Source organism: Lonchura striata, chromosome 4 (genome assembly GCF_046129695.1).
Source record: "Lonchura striata isolate bLonStr1 chromosome 4, bLonStr1.mat, whole genome shotgun sequence".
In the NCBI taxonomy this organism is placed as follows: Eukaryota; Metazoa; Chordata; class Aves; order Passeriformes; family Estrildidae; genus Lonchura; species Lonchura striata.
This window is the reverse complement of record NC_134606.1, coordinates 41,221,839-41,243,572: the sequence shown is the minus strand read 5'-3', so window position 1 is coordinate 41,243,572 and position 21,734 is coordinate 41,221,839. Positions and strand designations below refer to the sequence as shown.

General features: G+C 35.2%; 1 protein-coding gene across 2 annotated transcripts in view; it reads left to right on the top strand.

Annotated features, from left to right (window-relative positions):
* The window catches only part of GLRB (glycine receptor beta), a 59,777-nt gene that overhangs the window by 14,585 nt on the left and 23,458 nt on the right, over positions 1-21,734 (top strand). For both annotated transcript variants that reach the window (XM_021539575.3, XM_021539574.3), the window contains exons 4-9: positions 857-924; positions 7,384-7,613; positions 10,970-11,052; positions 13,820-13,960; positions 17,190-17,342; positions 21,362-21,654. In XM_021539575.3, the coding sequence (XP_021395250.1) occupies positions 857-924; positions 7,384-7,613; positions 10,970-11,052; positions 13,820-13,960; positions 17,190-17,342; positions 21,362-21,654 (968 nt within the window). The remainder of the gene's footprint in view (positions 1-856; positions 925-7,383; positions 7,614-10,969; positions 11,053-13,819; positions 13,961-17,189; positions 17,343-21,361; positions 21,655-21,734) is intronic.

Below are 21,734 nucleotides of genomic sequence, written 5' to 3'. Positions count from 1 at the left end.
TAGTGGACATCGTGACACTCACACCACAGAGATACTAAATAAAAGTAGTGGTCCATAATTAGTTCTCTCCACTATCAGGCCACTTCTTGCTCTGTGATAACTCTGTTAACACCAGATTAAATTACTGCCAATCAATTCCCACAGGGTGACAGAGGGCAGATGTAGCAGCTGTCATACCATCCCTCTTCAACTAAAGGAATCCTGGCTGTGGAAAAGAGAACAAAATCAAGGCCATCTTAATATCTTCACAGCTGCTGACTTCTAGAACTTTTTCTTGGCTAATTGGTAACCATTGTAAAATTGAGCAGCTTTTCAACTCTTTCATACCAAGGCTAGATAGCTGTGAAAAATGCATGCAATAATTTTTACCTTCTTGTATTCATACTTTACAGTCAGGTAAAGACTTATTTACTTTACTTGCACAGAAAGGTATCCTCTTAAAGCATAAGGAAATAGCTCATCGTAAATCATAAACAGGTAATTCAGGATGATAGATTGTCATTATGACCTTGACAGTTAAAAGTGTCTCCTGTTAGAAATATGAATTGCCTCTATCCATTACACTGTGTGCAAAAGTAATACTGGCTTATTCATTCTGAGATAACGGAAAATCGTGGAATTCAAACACTAAAAATTTAGATATATGGTCAATGGTATTCTGTAAGATTAGCTCTATTGACTAAGGATTTTTATTTTTCCATTTTTCTTATCACTAGGTTAAAAAGAGGTTTAGTGATTTCTATTGACTTTGATTACATTGTGACATTGTGGTACCAGTATAAAGGAGCTTTAAATGAAGGATAATGTACCTTTACTGGATTGTGTAGCTCACTAGAATTTTATTTTTTTTTTAAAGGAATTCCAGTAGATGTTGCAGTTAACATCTTCATTAACAGCTTTGGTTCTATTCAAGAGACAACAATGGTAAGAGTGAAATTAAATTCATGTAGTATACATGGAGATTTTCTTACTAAATTAAACTTCAGACTGAGGATTATGAACTATAGAAATAGAAATATTTTTTGTGGTTGCAGACCGTGAGAATTAAGTTAATGGGGGAGTTAGTGACTGACTGATTGTGCTTTGTGCCATAGACCTAAACCTATTAATGTATTTTACTCTATATGTGTCCACAGATGATTGTAGCTTTAGAATTGGATTTATATGAAAGGAAATCCTTGGTTTCTAAGACGCAAGAGATAGACTAATTTCCATAAGTTATTAAATTAATTGGAAGAACCCATTTGGCAGCATGAGTTGAAGATCTTCCTGAGAGTTATTACATAGGTTGCTTATTCAAAAAAAAAAAAAAAACAAACCACTAAGACGGTATAACAGAGTAAAAGAAATGACATGCATAAGGATAAAATGTATAGGCTCTTTATTTTGTGTGGATCTGAAGATGGAAATAAACTGTGATAGAATACAAGAAGCAGTAGTAAAGGAATAGAGTATCAATGACCATTGCCTTACTGCTGTTTATTTTCTGTATAGGAAAGATAAACTGGGGAGTGAAGTTTATAAAAATATGTTTCCAGTTCAGCCAGAAAATTTCAACATGTCAATAACAGGATGAAATAATACTCATAGCAATTTTGACTTCTTTGTTTCTTTGGGAAATAAAATCAATTTCAAAATACGAGTTGCTTCAGCAAAGCACTTTCTGGTATTTTGGGAATTGCAGATCGTTTTTTGTCATGGTGTTTCCAATAAATACTATCAAAACTATTGCAAAAAATGCATTTAGATATTGAAGATGTCCTGACCTGATCAGGTTTTCCTTTGGTGCAAAAAAGAGGGGAGTGCACTGTGTCGTGCCAGTACATGGAAAGCCACAGGCAAGACATGCACTGAGTGAAAGTTCTGAGGCATTCCCTGATCACTTTGGTGACCTGCTGCATCTAAAGCATTGAGGCAGTTCCTAAAATCAAGTTGCTTTTTTAAATTCTGTGACTAAGGCAGCATTCTGACACACAATGTCAGAGAAGTAATGAACCAGAATACCACTAATAAGCAATAAAACACATTTTTTTGGTTGTTGGAATTGCCCACTTAAAATTCAGAGCCAGCTTACATGTCACCCTTATGAAATTTCAATAGCCACTCCAAGTTGAACATAGATGGTGGCTGGAACAATTTTGAGCAGCTTGGCCAAAAATTTCTGCTTCTTTAGCTAGCAGAGATTTATGTTTGATTGCAAATGATAGTAAGTCAACTAACAGCATTATCAGGAAGTGACACTAAAACAAAAAAATGTAAGTTTGCTGAAAAGGCCACAAGATTTATTTTTGAAACAAAAAGAATACTCAAATTTAAAGAGGGCAGGGATGAAGAGCAGGAAGGCAGGACTGAGATAAGTGTCTTAAGATATCAAGTATGTTGGACCAAATGGCCCTTTTAAGTTTCTGAAATTAGTTTCATGCTTTAAAAAATGACTTTTAAAGAGACTTTTTTGCAATTCACCCAGATTCAGATAGAAACAAAACATGAATGTGAGAGATTTGCTACCCCCAGCCCCTCAAAAAAAAAAAAAAAAGTTTGCTCTCTACAGCCATGTATGTATTCCTGTCTCTGCCTTCCTGATATGATAACTCACAAATTTACTAGGATGTGCTGTACAATAAGTCATACTTTCTTCCATAGCTCAGAACTTCAGACACCATCCTTACTTTATTTTATGCTTTCGTTTAGATTTCTATGTCTAGCTGATCACCATGATAGCTAAGCATGTTTATGTGGCATTTGGATTACTTCTTGATTACCTTAATGTAATACAGGAAGCACTGACAAAATTAACAGTCAGTCTGTTCTTCCACATATTATTTAGAAAACTATTCCTGCTGCAGTGAGCATTGGATATTCAGGAGTCACTTCTCTCTTAGGGATGGGTTTGTATTTGTCTTCAAATGTTCTGGGTAATACACTGGACAGTAGATCGCTTAGAATAGGAAAAGACTTGTACTTCCTGAATCACAGGAAAAATATTTCCTGGAGGTGAGGCACCAAGTCTGTGAAGGACCAGAGAGGCCTCTTTTGTTCAGAACAGAGAGATTTATGGAAGGACCAGAACTGCTGAAAAGGCTCCTTGGTGTTGGAGAAGAGAGTGGCTGGCTGCATCTCTACTCTCTCTGGCATTGATGAGAATCACAAGGAGTATTGATTTATAGACTGTCTCTAAAACTACCAGAAGCTACTAAACTGGTTGGAGTGATATCAAAATTTTTGAAATAATATACTTCTAAGTTTTTCAGTCATTGAATTATTGTGATGATACTTTGCTCTCTAGCCACTGCTGGCTGAAATAATTGAACTCATTAATTTTTGCAAAATCTGTGTCAGGATAAAGCCATGCTAAAGCAATGATTCCTTCTTTTGTGTGATGGAAGTGTGGGGAAAAGTAACAATGGGTGCCAGATGACTGGAAGACAGGTTATGGTAAAAGGCCCAACAAACAAATGTGTAGAGTAACAGTGACAGAAGACCTTGCTTGCTGTCCTTCTGGTCCCATGATAATTATATTTTTAGCTATGCAGTTGGCTCAGCCTCAAGAAGAGTTGAGATTAGCTCCTTCTGAGGTAGAGTCCACTTAGATTTAAGAAAGGAGGGAATTTCTTTATAGAAAATAATTGAAGTTACTTTGTTTTAAAGCAAGATTGTACCCATTTGTTGGGTCCTATGCCCAGAATCTTACATCACTTTAATCAAGCCTTTGCCCCTTGAAGAATCTGAAGGGCAAATGTTTGCTCTGTGTTTAGAAAGGATAGTGTTCATGTTGTTTTGTTCAATACCTGAGAGAATTGCAGTGTTTCCACACACTTATCAAGCAAGTCTCCTGGAAAAAAAACTAAGCAAAAGAACTAGTGAACTACAGACAGAATCAAAATTTGTACAGATAAAAAGGAGAAGAGCTAATGCAGAGCTGTTACCTTCAAGCAAGCTCCCTTTATCTTGAATCCTGTAGCTTGCTTGTTTCCTTCTCTATCATTAGACCACTTGTCAAGGATCCCATGTTAACACTGCTTCTGAGTTTGCACACATATTTTCAGACTGCAGATTTGTGGTATAATATGGTGATTATGTCACATTTAGAAACAGTTTTAAACTGGATGACCAGTCAAGGATTCCTAGGGATAGAGAGTTTCTGGTACAAATACACATAGGGCTATAATATTTTTTCTGTGATGATGATCTGGCTTTCTGTCTACAGAATCTATGTTCAAGGTTTTTGCTTGCAGTGTGGCCTTTCTTCACTGACTCAAGTAACAAAACATCAGTTCTTCCTTCTCCTTTACTTTAAAATCTTACAGAAAGGTCCTTTTAATATTCGTAACTATAAAAAACATTCTGTTTCCTTATTCTAATCTTAAAAATTATATTTTCTACTTCATTAAAAGGAAGCACTATTATGTTGCCTTTCTTTGTATGTGTGGAGTTTATATAGTAAGTATTTCATGATCTTCTGTGCGCTCTATTTTGCAGAGATATGTATAGCCTATGCTTGCTTTCTGGCCTGAGGTGGTTTTCTGGCCACATGCCCACTAATTAGACTTCTGAAATATTTCCTAGAATGCCTCCCAACCTCCCTGAAAACAACTTGCCTTCTGTTGGAATTACATGGGAAAACAGAACCCTGTAGAATACTTCTGTGTTTCCTTCTACCTGAGAGATCCTCCTAGCTGTGATGCTGATGAATATTTCTTCCATCCTCAATCCCTAGTTTCAGGCTTTTTAGTTGCTGTTTGACTCTCCTTTACTCTAATGAATCAATCACTCTGCAAATTTAAAAAACATTTGTAAAATGTACACCAGGAAGACTATGTGCTCCATGCAGACTACTTCTTCAGCCCCTATTCAACCTTATTGTAATACACTTACTGAATCTTAAAATTCATAGTGCAAATTTGAGAGGACTTGTTACAGACTTCTTTCAAAATAAATTTTTACCAGATCATAGTCTTTACTGCTGCCAGATGCTGTAAGGGTGCGTGCTTTTCTAAGAAGCAGCCCTTTTGCACATTGTTGTCTGGCTAGCTACAGTTTTGTATTGTGACATCTCTGTTCTTCCTTCTCAATTCTCTGTATTGCCTCAAGTATGTGGTGGCCTTCCTCTTCAAGTATCCCTGTCAATGTCTCTACTTTGGGCCTGAACCTCCCCATTTTAGATTAAGGGCATTTTTCTTTCTCTGAGTTAAATGGAAACAGACTCAAGTTATTAAAATGTCAAAACATCTGATAATTTGGTGTTTAAGTTCATTTGTAATAGAGAAAGGAAGGAAATAAAATAGCATCCACCTGATCTTACTTCCAATTCTTATTTTGCCAGTGTATTCTGCTTTTCAGTGATGTAAGCATCTCCTTCTACTGAATGGGTAAGCTGAAGGCAAGTGTTGCATAGTGCTTATCATTTGCCTATGGCTTTGAGAAGGCATCTTATTTTGTTTAAAATTAGGGTAAGGCACTTGTTTTTGGAGAAATTGAATTCAGTGTAACCAATAGTGTAATGCTTGTGAGCATGTATGGTATGCAGTATTTATTGCATATGGTTTAGAGTAATTTTTTTCACTGAAAGAAGAAGTACATATGGAATGGGAACTTCAGCAAGAAACAAGTAAGGGAAAATTTCAATTATATACATATAATTGAAAAGATGCTTTCTGAGATAATGACCTGAATTCCCTCCAATTATGAAGCTTCTCTATAAGAGCCTTCCAGTACAAATTCACTTCATATTAGCCATTTTTTTTTCCTTCTTCTTTCCTTTGGCAAGACAACATAGGTCTTTGTATACATAAGAGTCAGACTGTGTATCTTTTTCCAAAACCAACTCCCACTATGTAACAAGTTTTGATGCTTTGCTTTTCCTTACAAGGCAGTAAGGAAAAATTTTACATGGCATAGTGTAATAAAGAAATACTTGGGCTAATTTGACTAGTAGACTGGACATGGGAGAGTGGGCACTGTATTTAAATATACAGAGCAAAGCAACAGAATAAATTATTCTGCATGAGGTCTTAGCCAAGAGGACTCCTTTTGGTTGAAGTTAGGATGACTGTCTCAACATGGCAACTGCTTTGGATTGCAAATGTAGTAAGTACAAAAGAAGATAATTCAGTTGTATCAACAAAGAATGTGTAAGAGTAATTGACATGTAGAATAAAATACTTTATAAAATTTGTTCATATGCAGAATACACTGACAAACCAAAAATATGTTGAGAACCTTCACTCCCACATTTCTAGCATTTTGGTAAAATTGTAGAGCAGTAGAAGTGTTTTCACTGCTCTGAAAGACACAGCCTTTGTCTCAGGAGGCTTTGTACCTAATAGAAGATTATGAAAAAAACAAAACACGGTATAGAAAGCAACTAGGAAGACTGGAGATAGAAATAATCTTACATACAGAATTTTTATTAATTTGTTTTATTCATTTATTTAATTTGTTTAACTTTTTTTCAACAACTTTATTCTTTCTCTATATGTGATCTGCCTAGTTTACATATACATAAAAAAGAGGCACTGGCTTAAACGTAAATGTTAAAAACAAAAATACTTAAGAGATAAGACTGAGAAATCATAGCTGACATTCTAGGTCAGATTCTTCCTTTGGATGCACACAGCTTTCACTAAGGACAGAACACGTGCAGCATATCATTTTGCCCTGAGACACATGCTACTCCAATTCCCAGAAGCAAAATTAAGTTCTCATGGAGCATAGCTCTACTACTGTCCTTCCTTCAGCCAGAGTCCTACTGATTTCAAAAGGAGATTTCTGCTGTAAAGCCTTGACTTTGTCTCTTTGAGTCTGATTCAGTTCCTCCTTTCATACCTGTTACCTCAGTCCCAGATCACTGATAGAAGGTCTGAGACGGGGTGTGTAGTATAAAATCTATTAGCTACCTGGTCTGTTTCCTGCTTTTATAGTGTGATGTTTTGCCATCAGTGTGCCACTTAACCAAATGGAGAGGAATCTGGAACTGGCACTCACAGGATATCCTGAAAGAAGGGATATCATGCCTGCTGCCTGCAGCTATTTAGTGTAGTCAAGCTATGGCCTCTTTCTGCCCTGCTGCATGCTCTTCTCTATGCCTGGGTAACAGGAGCTATTACCGAGGGAATGCAAAAATTACTCTGGAGCAGGAATTTGGTTCTTTGTTTAAAGAAAGTTTCTGTATTCAAAGCTATGAGTGAGATGTAATCTGTTTGTAGTAAAGTCTGTTAAACATAAAACGTCATCATGTAATTTGAATAGTGATTGCTGTCTTTGTGGTAGAAAAATCAGGGCATAATTTTTTTCTTTTCTGAGTCTAATGGGATGATTTTATTTCTCTGTGGGGTTTTTGCTCGACTTTTGGCTAGTCTAATATTTGTTTATTTTTCTGATCAGGATTACAGAGTCAACATCTTTCTAAGACAAAAGTGGAACGACCCCAGACTCAAATTGCCCAATGACTGGAGAGGTTCAGATACACTGACAGTGGACCCAACTATGTTTAAGTGTCTTTGGAAGCCAGATTTATTCTTTGCAAATGAAAAAAATGCAAATTTCCATGATGTCACACAAGAAAATATCCTCCTTTTTATATTTCGGGATGGAGATGTCCTAGTCAGCATGAGGTATTTTATTTATAGGTTTCCACTGTTTTTTAAAGTGATTTTCTATGAAGTATATATTCTATATTAGTCTTAGTAATGTAATACAATTGATTACTAACATTTAAATTTATAGGAGACAGTTTCTAAACAATGCTGCAATAAATTGTGTGTAAAGAAATCAGATGAAGGTGTTTTAAAGCATGTTAGTTGATAGCACTGCAAGTGTGAGAATTTTGATGTGTATATACATGTTAAGCTAACACACTGAACTAACTAAATTTAAACTATTTTGATAATTTCTTAGGTTCCAAGAAACATAATGGAGAGGATAATATATCTGAAATACAACCTTCAGGAAAACAGTATATGTTGCACACTATTTGAATTTTTACAGCAACTAAAGTAAACTATGATTATTTGCTAAATATATAGGGAAAGCAGAAATTATAAAATTTGTGAATATTTATGTTTTGTAAAAGTACTGTGAAAAAAAATCCTGATTAAGTTCTATACCTTACAGATATAATTTTTTTCAGAAGCCTGCAAATTCCTGTTTGATTGAATTGCAATTAACATACACTTTTTTGGTGGTTTGACTTGGTTTATAAAAGGTATACACAATGACACAAAAATAGTCATCCACTTAAACTGGCAAATTAGTTGATTAAAAAGGAGGTCATAGTGAATTACAGATCTAGAGAGTTTATAGTTTATAGTTTGTATACATTAGGCTAAATTTCCTAACAGGAAGAGAATTTTCTTCTGGTGTGAGCTGTAACATATTGCCCTGATAGATGCAAAAATTAATCTGAATACACTGCAACATTACCTTTAAGAGGAAACCACTTGAGCAGCTAGGTTCACATAAGCTATTTCTTCTTGGAGTAGAAATGGATAGAAAGAAGAAGAAACAATATGAAAGAGCTGGAGTTCTTTTTTTCCCATTTCAAAACAGGATGAGAAAAATTAGTCTCAAGAATATTGCTGGCAGTGATCAGAAAAGAAAATACATTGGGCAATCAAAGCATTTCATTTGGCTTTCTCTGAAGGTCTTGGTTTCCATTTCAGCTGCTTCTGTAGTTTTGAAGTGTGTAGAAATTAATATTTCAAAGTAGAAAATAACTTCCAGCTATGAAAGAAGTTTCCCTTTTGAAAGAACGAATATTAAATGAAACACTGAAATATTTTTCAAATATTTTTCTGGGTTGCAGGTATTTATAAATGAACTCAATAGGTATGGTTAATGATTAATGGATGTTGAGTAAATACTAATGGAAGTGTTTCTGATGGAAAATCTATTCTCTGAAAATGTGCAAATAAGAAAAATAAGTCAATAAAGTTAGAAATTATTGTCATATTCTAAAAATACTCTTTATTTTAATAGCACACTATTTTCTTACATGATATGTACACAGGTTAGATTATTAATTTAGGGACTGTGGTTTGATGACATTTTAAAAATATGTAATTTCTATGTCTTGTGGTTCTAGTTTACAGAGATATTATCACATATAAATGAAAGTATCTCATTATCAAAATACTTCCATGGCAAAATATGTATGAGAGAAAGCTCTTGCACAAATAGTTAAGAATTAGGAAACTGAATGCAGGAATAAATAGCTACTACTCACATCAATGGAAGTAAACAGTAGACTCCCACAAAAAAGAAATCTATTCTGTGTTCTGTGCTTTTCAACATAAACCACCTAAAAAAACCTCTGAATTTGCAAGTGCACTTGATGATACCAAAATATGCAGAATAGTAAAGATAAGAGACAACAGTGAGAACCACAAATCAATCCAGTGACTAGGCAACTGAGTATGGGATGAAATTCAATGTAAACAATTGGAAATTTGGAAATTATGCATGAGGGAAAAAATTACTTTAACTTCACATAAAGCCTGATTGATCTAGAGTTGGTTATTACCAACCAAAAAAATTAGCTTTGGGTAGTAATGGATAGTTTTCTGAAAATGTCAGCTAATAGCTCAGTACTGTTTGAGAAAGTGAATAAAATTTGTAGAAGTATTAGGGATTAAAGTTATGCCAGTGCATAAAAGTATACTATACTTACATCTTGAATGCAATTCTGGTCTTCCAGCTGTAGGGAGGGAAGCAGGGACAGTCAAAGGTATAGAACAGCTGAGTAAGGCTGATCTTTTCACACTGGAAAAAGCAAAATAATTGAGGTGGTGCCATAGAGGTCTCTAAATGACAAATGGCACAGAGATAATGGATGGTCATTGATTTTTTGCCTTCTTTTACAGTGAAAGAACTATAAGACAGACAGAGTATAGATAAAAAGGTGTAATTAGAGTGTGTGCAGCTTACCTATGGCATTCTTTGCTGCAAGATCCTGTGCATATTAAACTTGATGCGGTGTCAGGGTTCATAACCCTAACCCTAACCCCAGGTGGAAACTAAGTACCATTTGCTCACTTCCTCCTGGCCTCAATGGCATGGGGAGGAGAAGCAGGAAAATAAAGGCCATAAAAGTTGTGGTTTGAGAACCCCTTAAAAATTGCAGCAAAATAGAACAAAATAAAAATATTAATGCTAATACTAATAGTTATAAAAGAGATGGGGCAGAGAGACATAAAACCAAGAGAAGCAAGTGATGGAAAATAGAATTCCTCACTACCTGCTGACTGGTGATCATCCCTTCCCTGCTGCCTCTCATCTCCTTGTGTACCTGCTCGCTGGCAGAGTATGGGAAACTGAAAAATCCTTGATTTAGGGTAAGCACTACTCAGCAATAACCAGAAGCATCAGTGTGTTGTCCATGTTATACAGAATCTAGAGCACAGCACTGTGCCGGCTACTAGGGACAAAAACTTAACTGTCCTGAGTTAAACCAGGACACCTAGATTCCAGAAAGCAGCTGAAAGGAAAACAACTTCTTGGAGACAAAAAAAATCTGTTGATGTCCCTTATATAGTGAAGAATCCCTTCTGGTTTGGGAAGCCCTTGAGATGCAACTTTTGGATGCTGTTGGATATCTGGCAAAATAGCACTTCCAGATTGCTGTAGTGTCATATTCTTCTTTAGAAGTCTGTCACTGGCCAATGCTGGAGACAGGACTCTGTTCTGTATAGACATTTGGTTTGGTTATTCTATGACCTCTATGTATTTTGTCTTGTATTAGCAGTTCTCTAATTTGTGAGCTTCTATGCATATAAAACCCTCTTTAAAACTCTATTGTCTTATTTTATACTAGAGAGATCTCCACTGCAAACTGCTAATTATAACTTCTAGACTTTGTTTCTGCTCTTTTAGAAGACAAAAATCAAAAACCTGTGATTTTTTCTTTCTCATGGCCATCTACTGCTTACCTGACAGCTCACACTGGTTTTAAATACCATTTCTGTATTTTCAGATTGTCTATTACGCTGTCATGCCCTTTGGACTTGACCTTGTTTCCTATGGATACACAGCGCTGCAAGATGCAATTGGAAAGCTGTATGTAAATCACTCTGTCCATAAAAACAGTTCTCTTCTAGGTGTGCATGAGAATCAAACAAAAATTATTAATTCTGTTTCCTTCATCTCAACATTTTTAATGAATCATGAAATTGATACTCACTGGTACCAATGTACATTGCCCTATCAAAGATGTTTCATACTGTTATGGCACTACTGTGCACTCTTAGATTTAGCTTTTGCTATCAACCAGAATGAAAGCTGAGGCCTTTTATAAAAGCATTTACAATAAACTCAGATAAATGAAAACATATCATTTGGAAAAAAGAATGGTTTTGACAGGTGGTTTTAACTTCCACGACCTGTGCTGCTTTGTAGGTTTTTGGGGCCAAATTTATCCCCTTGCATTGATGATACATTGGTATTGTTTGGAACTCCTTTGATACAGTACCAAAAGAAAAGTGTTTGATGCCAAAGCAGTGAGATCATTTAGTATCAAACCTTTGGAAAGTGGTTTCAGGATGTATTGTGGATGTAGTCAGGCATCTATTCTTGGTCTCCAGGTGATTTAATCTTACGACAGGGCAGACAGGTCACATCTCTGAAGGGATTCATGCCATGCTGGAAGTTGCCAACAACATGTTTCTGACATCCATCTTCCTTTCCTTGCCCCAAATATGCAGGTGTCTACTCTACAGCTTTTTCCAACAGTTTAATCCTTGGTGATCCCACTCTGATGGTAATTCTGTTTTCCTGAGGATAAGCATGAAGCAGAGACAAGGAAGATGACCTGTTCCAGTCTGTTAATTCTGTAACATAATAACTCATTCAGCTGTTACTCCAGCAGATCTAGTGGGAGGCGTGAGGTTAGGGAAAGAAAGTCACAAGTGAAGAAAAAGTAAGGTTAACCAAAGCTGGGCAGGGTACCACAACATGGACAAGGCGAATAACAATAACAATAACAATAAAAATAACAATAACAAACATAACAACAACAACAATAATAGTAATAGTAATAGTAATCATAGTAGTAGTAGTAGTAGTAATAATAATAATAATAATAATAATAATAATAATAATAATAATAGAATTTTACAATTTAGGTTTTGATTGGCAGCATTTATCTATAGAATTTTAGTATGTCCATAGTAATTTTGTTCGTCACTACTATGTAGCGATGCACAAAGTACATCACTGAAGTAAACTTTTATGGAAACCCAGATCAGTTTCGGGTTAAACTGAAATTAGTTAGTAATACTAATGGAAGTTCACTCAAGATTTCTCAGTCCAGAAAGTCCACTTTCCTTGCAGGTGTTGAAAGGTGTAGTAATACAAGGATAAACTACTTGTTAAAAAATAATGTTAAAATTATATACTCAAATTTTAAGTGAATTTTCTCCTTTGAAAAGACTTTGCACTAAACTTTCTTCTAGCTTTTAATTCAGCTATCAAAAGTAAGAAACGTACTCATGACTTCCTATCTGTCCTTCCAGTTCTTTTATTGCTAGCCATTGCCAATTTTATTATTAGGTTGTTTTCCAAAAAATATTTTGTTTTTACTTGCTAAACTTTGAAATCAAAAAAGGCCATTAGTTGTTACTAAGATGTTCTCATATCCACAGTTATAATCCCCAGTTCTCTATACATATTCTCTGTAGACACAATTTTCAGTCTCCAGTAATTGTTATCATAAAGGATCTTGGCAGTTTTCTGATATAGTGTGTGTTAGAATGGGGTGAAAATTATTTTATGAATGAAACATTAAAACAATTTTTTCATAGTGTATTATATTATGAAGCTTTGAAACATTGTGATTTTTATTAAATTATTGTGAATCATAAAGACATCATTTATGAACAGTTTCACTTTCTTAATCACAGCTGTTTTTCAAAAATTAAAAAGAACAATCTAATGCCTCCAGAAAAATAATGGCTCTTTAAACATTTTTCTCAGGCTTTGAACTGCAAAATGATGCGTTCCAACTCCATCTTTTTTATGTTTCTTCATCTGCGTTTCCATCTAACACACATTATCTCTGTTTGAATTAAGTTAATCTTTAATGAACAGAAGGTAGCAAAGAAATGGCTTGTAAATCATGATTCTGATTATGCATATTTAATTAATATTGTTTTATTCTTGAATATTGTGAGTCTAGTTTGCACTGCCTCTCACTTGGTGCTGGTGTATATATTATGAGTTGGGCACTTAGAGGTTTGCTGAGGTCTATGTGTACTCAGTGGGTCAGGAAGGCACTGAGCTGATTTCTGTAGGACTGTACATCTGCTCTAATTTCTGGGCAAGTGTTTTGTGAATGGCAATGCTGTCATGAATCAGAGCTTTTAGTCTGGGAAAATAAGCAGTGTGGTTGTTTTGCACAAACAGCAAGATTCATCATGGTAATTGAGTTGTTAAATTCTTTAGAAGTTACTTAGACTCATAAGTACTGTTTAAAATTAATCTTTTTCATATTTTGCTGAAGTAGAGTATGAATGAATATGGAGGCTTGAAAGCTGTGGAAAATACAGCTTTGCCTTCTTTGTTTGAAAAGTACACCCTATAACAAATACCTGTTAGTCATCCTAATATTGCTGATAATGTAATGTTTCACCCACTAAGTCCTAAATTCAGCCTACATAAAAATGCAGCTGCAGATTATTTAATTTTTGTATTTATTTATTTGAACAGGAAATAAAAAGAAAAATATTGAAAGATATACAATACATATGTTCTAGGTTTTCACAGAGTTTACTGTGATTGAGGTGGATCTTTAAACAATTATTATTATTATTATTATTTTGTCTTGTAGTTGGTTACACAACTGATGATTTACGGTTTATCTGGCAGTCTGGAGATCCTGTACAGCTAGAGAAAATTGCTCTGCCTCAGTTTGATATTAAAAAGGAGGATATTGAATATGGTAACTGTACCAAGTATTACAAAGGCACAGGTAGGTAATGTAAGTTATTTCCTTGATAAAAAGTTCTATGCTTCCTTTAATTACTGTTTATAGTTAATGGTTAATATTCCAGTCCACATGTCACATTTCCTGGGATGAAATAGATTACTTTTAACTAATGACTGGTTCATATAATGGCAAGTTTAATATGTGATAATGACACACTAGGTCAAATATATAAATATCCAAGTTGAAGAAGAGATTAAATGTTTGTCTTAGCTTTGCTTGCAGATATCATGATCTTACTATCACTGTTTTATTTCTATGGTCCTAATACCATGTTTGCTTGTAAATGTTAAACTTTTCTGAAAGAATGTACATGCAGAATCATCTCAGTTGCAGCAAAGTAGGTAAATTTTGGTTTTATGGTTAGACTTTTGTTCCGTAAGTGGCTAGTACTAGACTGTCATTCCAAATGCTTCATCCAGTGGGTTCTTCCTTTCTCTGAATGTTCTGGAAATTCTGTCATTTTTGAAAGCTGCCTGCAATGCTCAGCTCTCTATTTATTTATTTATTCCCATTATTATTTTTGTAATGTTGGCACAAATTTTTCCAATGGTTTCTGTACTCTGGCTTTTAATGATTTGCCTTTTTCACCATGATTGATTCCTGCCTACGATTATATACAAACTACATGCTTTGACAACCACAAGACTTTCTATAAGAGCAGCTGTATTTTAGTCAGTGCTTTTACATCATGGGAATAAATCTTCCATTAAAACTTAATTGGGAAGTCTGTGGTGCTGCAGCTTCTGAGGACCTTCTGCAAGTTTCTTGTTGCCTATTCAGCTGAAGTGGAGGGTCTGTTACTTGCAGTTGCTCCTGTGGTACATTCCAGTCCTGGAGAGATCTCAAGGAACCTTAGCAGATCTCAGAGTTAAGAATTTATTTTGAAAAGATAATGAAAATAAAAGTGGGCTTTGGTTTTTAACTGCAAAATGAGTGAGATATCATCCTAGGAACATAATTCAGCATCTCAGGTTATTTATAATTTGTAAATAATAAGAAATAAGCTCTCTTCAGGAAAATTCAGATTTTTTTTAAAGCATATCCAGCAGTTAGCAGTGATGGCATCCAGGATATGGCAAAACCTTACTTCACAGTGAGAAAAATATCTTGTTCCTTACTAAAAAATGAAATTACTGAAAAAAGTAGTCCATAAATTAGTGAAAAATTAAAGGAATGGATCTTGCATTTCCCAAATGAAATTCATATAAATGAGAAAATTTTAAGTTATATTCTACTGTGATTGAGGTGTGCCCTAAATCTGAAACTAAATATTTAGATATTTCAGGTATTTTTAGGAACCTTAAACAAAAATGGTTAAGAATTATACACAAAGAAAATCAGTGGTGCTCTCTCAAGTTTCAGCAGCTTATGGCCACAAATGATATGGTGCAAAATGTTCAGAAAAATATTAATATTCTGTGTGTGTATTAACATTAAAGAAAGAACATGAGAGAAGCATTTTGGAAAGTTTTCACAATTCTTTTACTACAAACCCATTCTGTTAAGAATCTCAATTTAATCTCATACCTAAAACCAGAATTAATATTTCAGTAATGTGAGTCGAATATTTAGTACAATGAAATATTTTTAAAGGCTGTTTTCAATGCTCCATTTTTTTATTTATTTGAAAATTCTTATGCTGAAGGTTCTTCTTTAACAGCCGATTTCCCACACAGAGCTAAATAATTTTGTCGGACAATCAAGAAAAGTCTTGCATCAAGGAGCAGATTTTCAAAATTATCATTTATGTAGGAGTTCCCTGACAATTGCAAAAACCCTTAATCTTTACTGCCTATTTCCATCAATATATATGTTTATAATACCTGCCTAAGTTGAAAGAGGCTCAGCAAATCAGGACTGCTTTTGTAGCAATACACTGAATATTTATATTTGCAAATTTCCTGTTATTCATCAATTTTATGACAGATCAGATAGGTCCTTTTGAGCTGAATGGTGAGGGCAATAGATACCATACTCTTTCTGATGAATTATTATTCAAATGAAGGCATGCAAAATGCATTTCTTACATAACACAAACAAATAATAATTTTGAAGGCCATCTCTCAGTTGAAAACAAAACCTGGAAGTGTCTGGAATCCATCCATAAATTATAGAGGGAACATTTTTCAGCCAACTGATCACTGGAGATGATAGACTGAACTATAAAATACAATATAGTGTCTTCTACACAAGGATGTTTGTCCTTAATGTTTTATACTTTTGTTGTGGCATCTGTACGCCCAAGCAGCACATTTACAATGATGTATCATTGTACAACACTTAACTGATACAATATGGAAGGTAAATGGAGAACTTTTTGACACATTCTGTCTTCTAAATAAGTATCTCACCAACTGGATCAATAAATACAGTCTGATTTGAATTTTTAAGTTGTTGTAATATAAAATAGGAATGCCTTTTTCTTGTGATAGATTAGTTTTTGAAAAATTTTCAGTTTTTTTCCAACAGTGTTATGTTATTCTTAATATAAAAATTCCAGTTCTTCTAATTGAGTGAAAATATGGATAGAAATTATTTTCTGGTTTTCAGACTTCTTGATACATTTGTTATCTCAGTAAAACATCTAGTAACTGCAACTTTTTATGTTGAATTTGTCTTAAAAATCTTCTGAAGTTTGTATTCTTCAGATGCTCATTTTAAAAGATTTGGTACATTGTTCCTTGTTTTTAAAAAATTGTAGCTTTTCTAGGGTTTCTTTTAAAATGTCTTTACCAATTTTAGAAGAAATTTGTACCAAATTTCAGTACTGGGGAAATCTTTGGTTAGAGCCAAATTCAGAACATCTCTTTTCATTCTAAACTTGCTGGACTAATATTTCTTAATTCATCTTTTGCAAAAAATAATGCTAAGTGGGATTTTCAGATGAGCTTAAGCTTGTAGGACTTCCAGACTCTGTCGGTTTTGTCTGAACTGCATCTTGAAGAAGCCTCAAGCTGGGAGTCACTCCAGCCTCCTGCTGCTTTGAAAAGTGGAAAGGTTCCTTACAGAGCACAGAGCACCACAGCCTAACCACACTTGATGCTTAAGTAAATCTGTGTTTTGAATTTTTTTTTCAAATTAATCTCTTTACCATTATAAAGAAAATCAAAGCATTGAACTTTTGCTCTTAAGCAGAAAAAGACCTGGAAGATATGGATCAGAGGTTCACCTGCAAAGCACATGAAACATTAATGCATTTATTTCTTTAAAGGTTATTACACTTGTGTAGAAGTAATCTTCACTTTAAGAAGACAAGTTGGATTTTACATGATGGGTGTTTATGCTCCTACACTGCTAATTGTTGTTCTATCCTGGCTGTCATTTTGGATCAATCCTGATGCAAGTGCTGCAAGAGTCCCACTGGGTAACCTGCGTTTTCACGTACTGTCACAATCCACTGTAGCACCATTGAGCCATTCTCAGTTGCTTTGGCTACATGACACTGGACCCTGAAAGCAACTTCACTTCCATTATCCTCTCATCATTTTCACTGAAATCTGCTCACTCCAAGTCCTGTAAACTCCACTTTGGCATTAAGACTTCATTTGATTGTAGTTCCAGCATTTGGGTGACAATGACATTGTCTCCTCTCCTCTCAGCCTGGACAAATTTGATCCATCTATGTACTGGTGATGCTGCAAACACTGGCAATATTCAGTTTACAGGAATTTCAACATTTGCGTAATCAATAAAACAGGATAATAAGTAAGGCTCGTAATACCTACCTATTGGAGAAATCTTTCTGAAGATTATTAGAAACTATATTTGGAAAAGAGCTAGCATTCCTGTTACCTGACTGGCTTTATTTCATTAGACACTCACTACATGAGAGTACTTCAGGCTCATGCAGTCATGCTGATCAGCAGAACACAGTAGGCAGGCCCTTCATTTATTATGAAATAGCAGGACACAGATTTAATAGTAACAATATTATCTTGACTAATTGGGTTGTAAACAGGACTACGGCTCTGGCATGGCCAAACCTGCCGACCCAAGAGCTCAGTGATATGCAGAGCCAGGCTCCTGGGTCCTGACACTTCTCCTATTTGGATTCCTTTTCCCATGTTTTGGCTTCCCAAAGCTCCAATTTTCCCTAGCACTCCCCCCTCTCCAAATCTCCCTCCATACTTTCCAAATCTTTGCTATCTCCCAAAAGGTTTAGTGCACCTGTTTCCAATACCCCAGTGGTGCAGTTGCAGTATCCCTCCAGCTGCCTGCCTTGGTCACAAATCTCTTACTCACACTGGAACTGCCACACCCCCACAGGATATGAGTCCTGTGCAGCCTTTTAAATTTTTTTCTTTTTTTTTTTCTTTTAACATTTAAAAAATAGTTACTTAGGGAGGAGTCTCAATCTGTATTTGTTTCATGGCAAGTAACAAATATAATATTTTACCTTGAAAAGTTGCGAGGTTGCCTTATATAATGCAAAACTTTAGGAGAACATTTGAAGACAAAAAGGGTGGGCAAAATGTAACATGCATTAAATTAAAAAGAATGAAAGAGGAACTGGAAAACTAGAATCAAACCAAGCTGTACTGCCAATTTTATAATCCTGTGCTTCAAATAGTGAACCAGATGGGCTTATTAAAGACATATTAGATTTATAAGAGTCTTAGCATAGATTTAAGTATAGTGGATGTATTTGTAACTAAATATACATATTTATTTATTCTTTATTTATTTCATTCATTGTAAGTGTTTATTGGCTTCTTTCATGCATTTCTGAACTAATTAGCATTTCTGAACTAATGAATTTTCAAAGATACTAGCCATTGGCCTGGCTGTGTGACTTTTCCTTAATCTCCAGAAAAGCAAAAACCTGTAAATATGACACCGCCTTAGTTGAGTCAGTATTTAGTATGACACTTATTAATACTGTCACTGGGGTAAGATTTGTCTTTCTCCAGTTTCAGGAGAGCAACAAACTAATTCATCTAGTGACATCCTTGAGATCCTTGACCTTGAAATAGAACAAGATTAACATTTGTGTTTCAAGTAAATGATATGTAGCCCCAAGTGTACTAGTGGCTAGTTTCAGATCTTATTAGATAAGAAGCTAATTCAAATCTTTCAGTTTATTTACTCATGCTCCTCACTTACATTTAAGCCTTAAGCTTTGGATTGTGATAAGTAGGCACCTAGTACAGCTGCTGCCCGATGTGCAGCTTACATTCTGGTACTAGGGTCTCTGAGGCTATGACAATATTCATCAGGCAGCAAATGGTTGCTGAGTGGAATATTTCTGTGCTTCTGTCTCACTTTATTGTACCTTGAAAACCTAGAAGTCTCTTAGACTCTGAAAGTGAACCTTTCATGTAGGAATCCACACAAAAGGAAATTAGCTGCTGGTCACCATGGCCTCAGTGCTCTACTGAACATGTTAATAAAAGCTCCACAAAAATCTTTTCAGCTAGAATGTATAAGTTAGTTCTGTAGAGTTCAATCCAAGATTGTAAGGTATAGTATTTTAAGGTCTAAAAAGTGTGTTTACAAATGTTTTTGGCACCATTCATGATATTAATTATCACATATTATGATAGTAAAACCATTAAAGTCAGTAGGAAAAAAATACTATATCCAAGACATTGAGCCAGTCTGTATTAATGGCTAATTTGGTTATTCAGGAGAAGGATAGAGGTTGCCCTTCATCAGTCAAGCATGGTACTTGGTACAGTTTACTGTTAGAGCATGAACAGAATGCTGGAAACAGGCAAATATCTCCTAGATACAGTAAGAGGCAGTATGGCCTTTTTTTTTACTTGTTAATGCAATTCATTGTGATCCATAATTAGTGTTCATCCCCAGTCTGCAGGTGTTGCTAAGTGAAAATATTTTTTTTTTTAAAGTAAAGCATTCTATGCTCATTTTTTCTCCTTATGGGAATGTTTGTATGTGAATGCTTCAGATACAGTAGAGGGAAATTAAGCCAGAGTGTACACTGAGGATTCAGTAAGGAATTTGCTGTACCATTCTGTTCTGAGATAACAGAATGGGTCATTCTTTATTATCCCCATGGACAAAAACATAATTCCAGCTTTTCATTGATATTACACATTTTTAAATAAAGCATCACAAAATTTTGTGGGTTAGAATCACACTTTATGAACACTCTATGCTTCAGTGTTCTAAGAGCTAGTGAATTTTCCATTTGAGATTAATGCTAAATAAAATATCATATCAATCTTATTGAAATTCAAATAAGAGCAGTAGCTAAAGAATGTGCTGTTTGCGATCAAGTAGAAATGAATATTTTCATAGATCAATACAGATAGTTTCCTTTTCATTTACATTTTCACATCCTCAGTTACTTAAAATGGATCTGAATGAAATCATCTGTCTGTGAATGCAAAAAATTTTTGTGTCCTATAAGAAACATAGTTGAGACTCCTTTTGGCCAACATTTTTTATGGACATCAATTCTATTTCATTAAACCTCCCACTCACAAACAATCATTTATCATTAGCATTCACAAAACCAAAATATGACATTCTGAACTTGGAGACTGAACTGCGTGACAGCTATTTCTAAAGTTAGCTTTTTCCAAATGTAGCTGTTTATGCTACTATTTTCACAGGAGCTGGTGAGAAATCTCTCTTTGGTGTCAAGCTTGTATTTTGTCTTTTGTGACATGAAGCCTGTGTTGATGGTGACATTTGGAAGCCTTATTAGGGGAAGTGCTTGGTGAAATCCATGATAAGTGTGACCTTCTAACAGCCTTTGCACATGTGGGCTTTTTTCACGATAAGGGCTTCATGAAATGCCTTTATCTAGAAAGCTTCCTCTAGATCCTGGAAGCTCAAATAGGGAATGATTGTGACCCTCAGTCACCTCCATGTTTTCATCTTCTCAGTGAATTGGGAACAGAGGCTTTTTGATTTGCTTGTACAGATTTGCTTGTCAGCAAAAACTTCCCTTTTACCTAAGGTCTGAATATCACACTTGTGAACAGCTCATTCAGATAATTGCTCCTGCTATAGCACAGTTTAGATTTCTGGGACAATGATACTCTAATTTAAAGGACTTCCATCTTCCCAGAATTAGATGCACATTGTAAGATAAGTCTTTGGAAGGCCCATTTCCCAACTCTGTGATGGGACAGGAAAACCTTAACAACCATTTTGGCCTCACTTACTTGTTTCTCTGTTCAGAAAATGAAGGTAATCATTATTAGTAATTCATCATTAACTGCACTATCCTACTTGTTTAACTTGTTCATTAGCTGAAGGCATGTGCACTTTGTACACCTGCTGCACCAACCGCATTGTGAAGTCCCATTCACTGTTGCAAAACATCATTCGCTATTGTCTCAGAGGAAGAGCAAAACCAGTGTGATTAAAGGGAAATTTTCTTATTCAATATATTATTTGCTCTTTTTGTAGGTATTTTCTCAGTGCTCAGCTTGGCTTCTGAATGTACCACTCTTGCTGCTGAACTTCCCAAAGTGTCTTACGTGAAGGCCTTAGACGTCTGGCTGATTGTTTGCCTTCTCTTTGGGTTTGCATCCCTGGTGGAATATGCTGTGGTTCAGGTAATGCTAAACAATCCAAAGAGAATTGAAGCTGAAAAAGCGAAGATTGCCAAGGCAGAGCAAGCAGAAGGGAAGGGTGGAAATGCTGCCAAGAAGAACACTGTGAATGGCACAGGGACTCCTGTTCACATCAGCACTTTACAGGTAGGAGCTGCAAAGCTTTCTATGCAAAATCAGCATTCTTCTCTATTAACCCAGTTCCAGGAATATAGTGTTTGTAATAA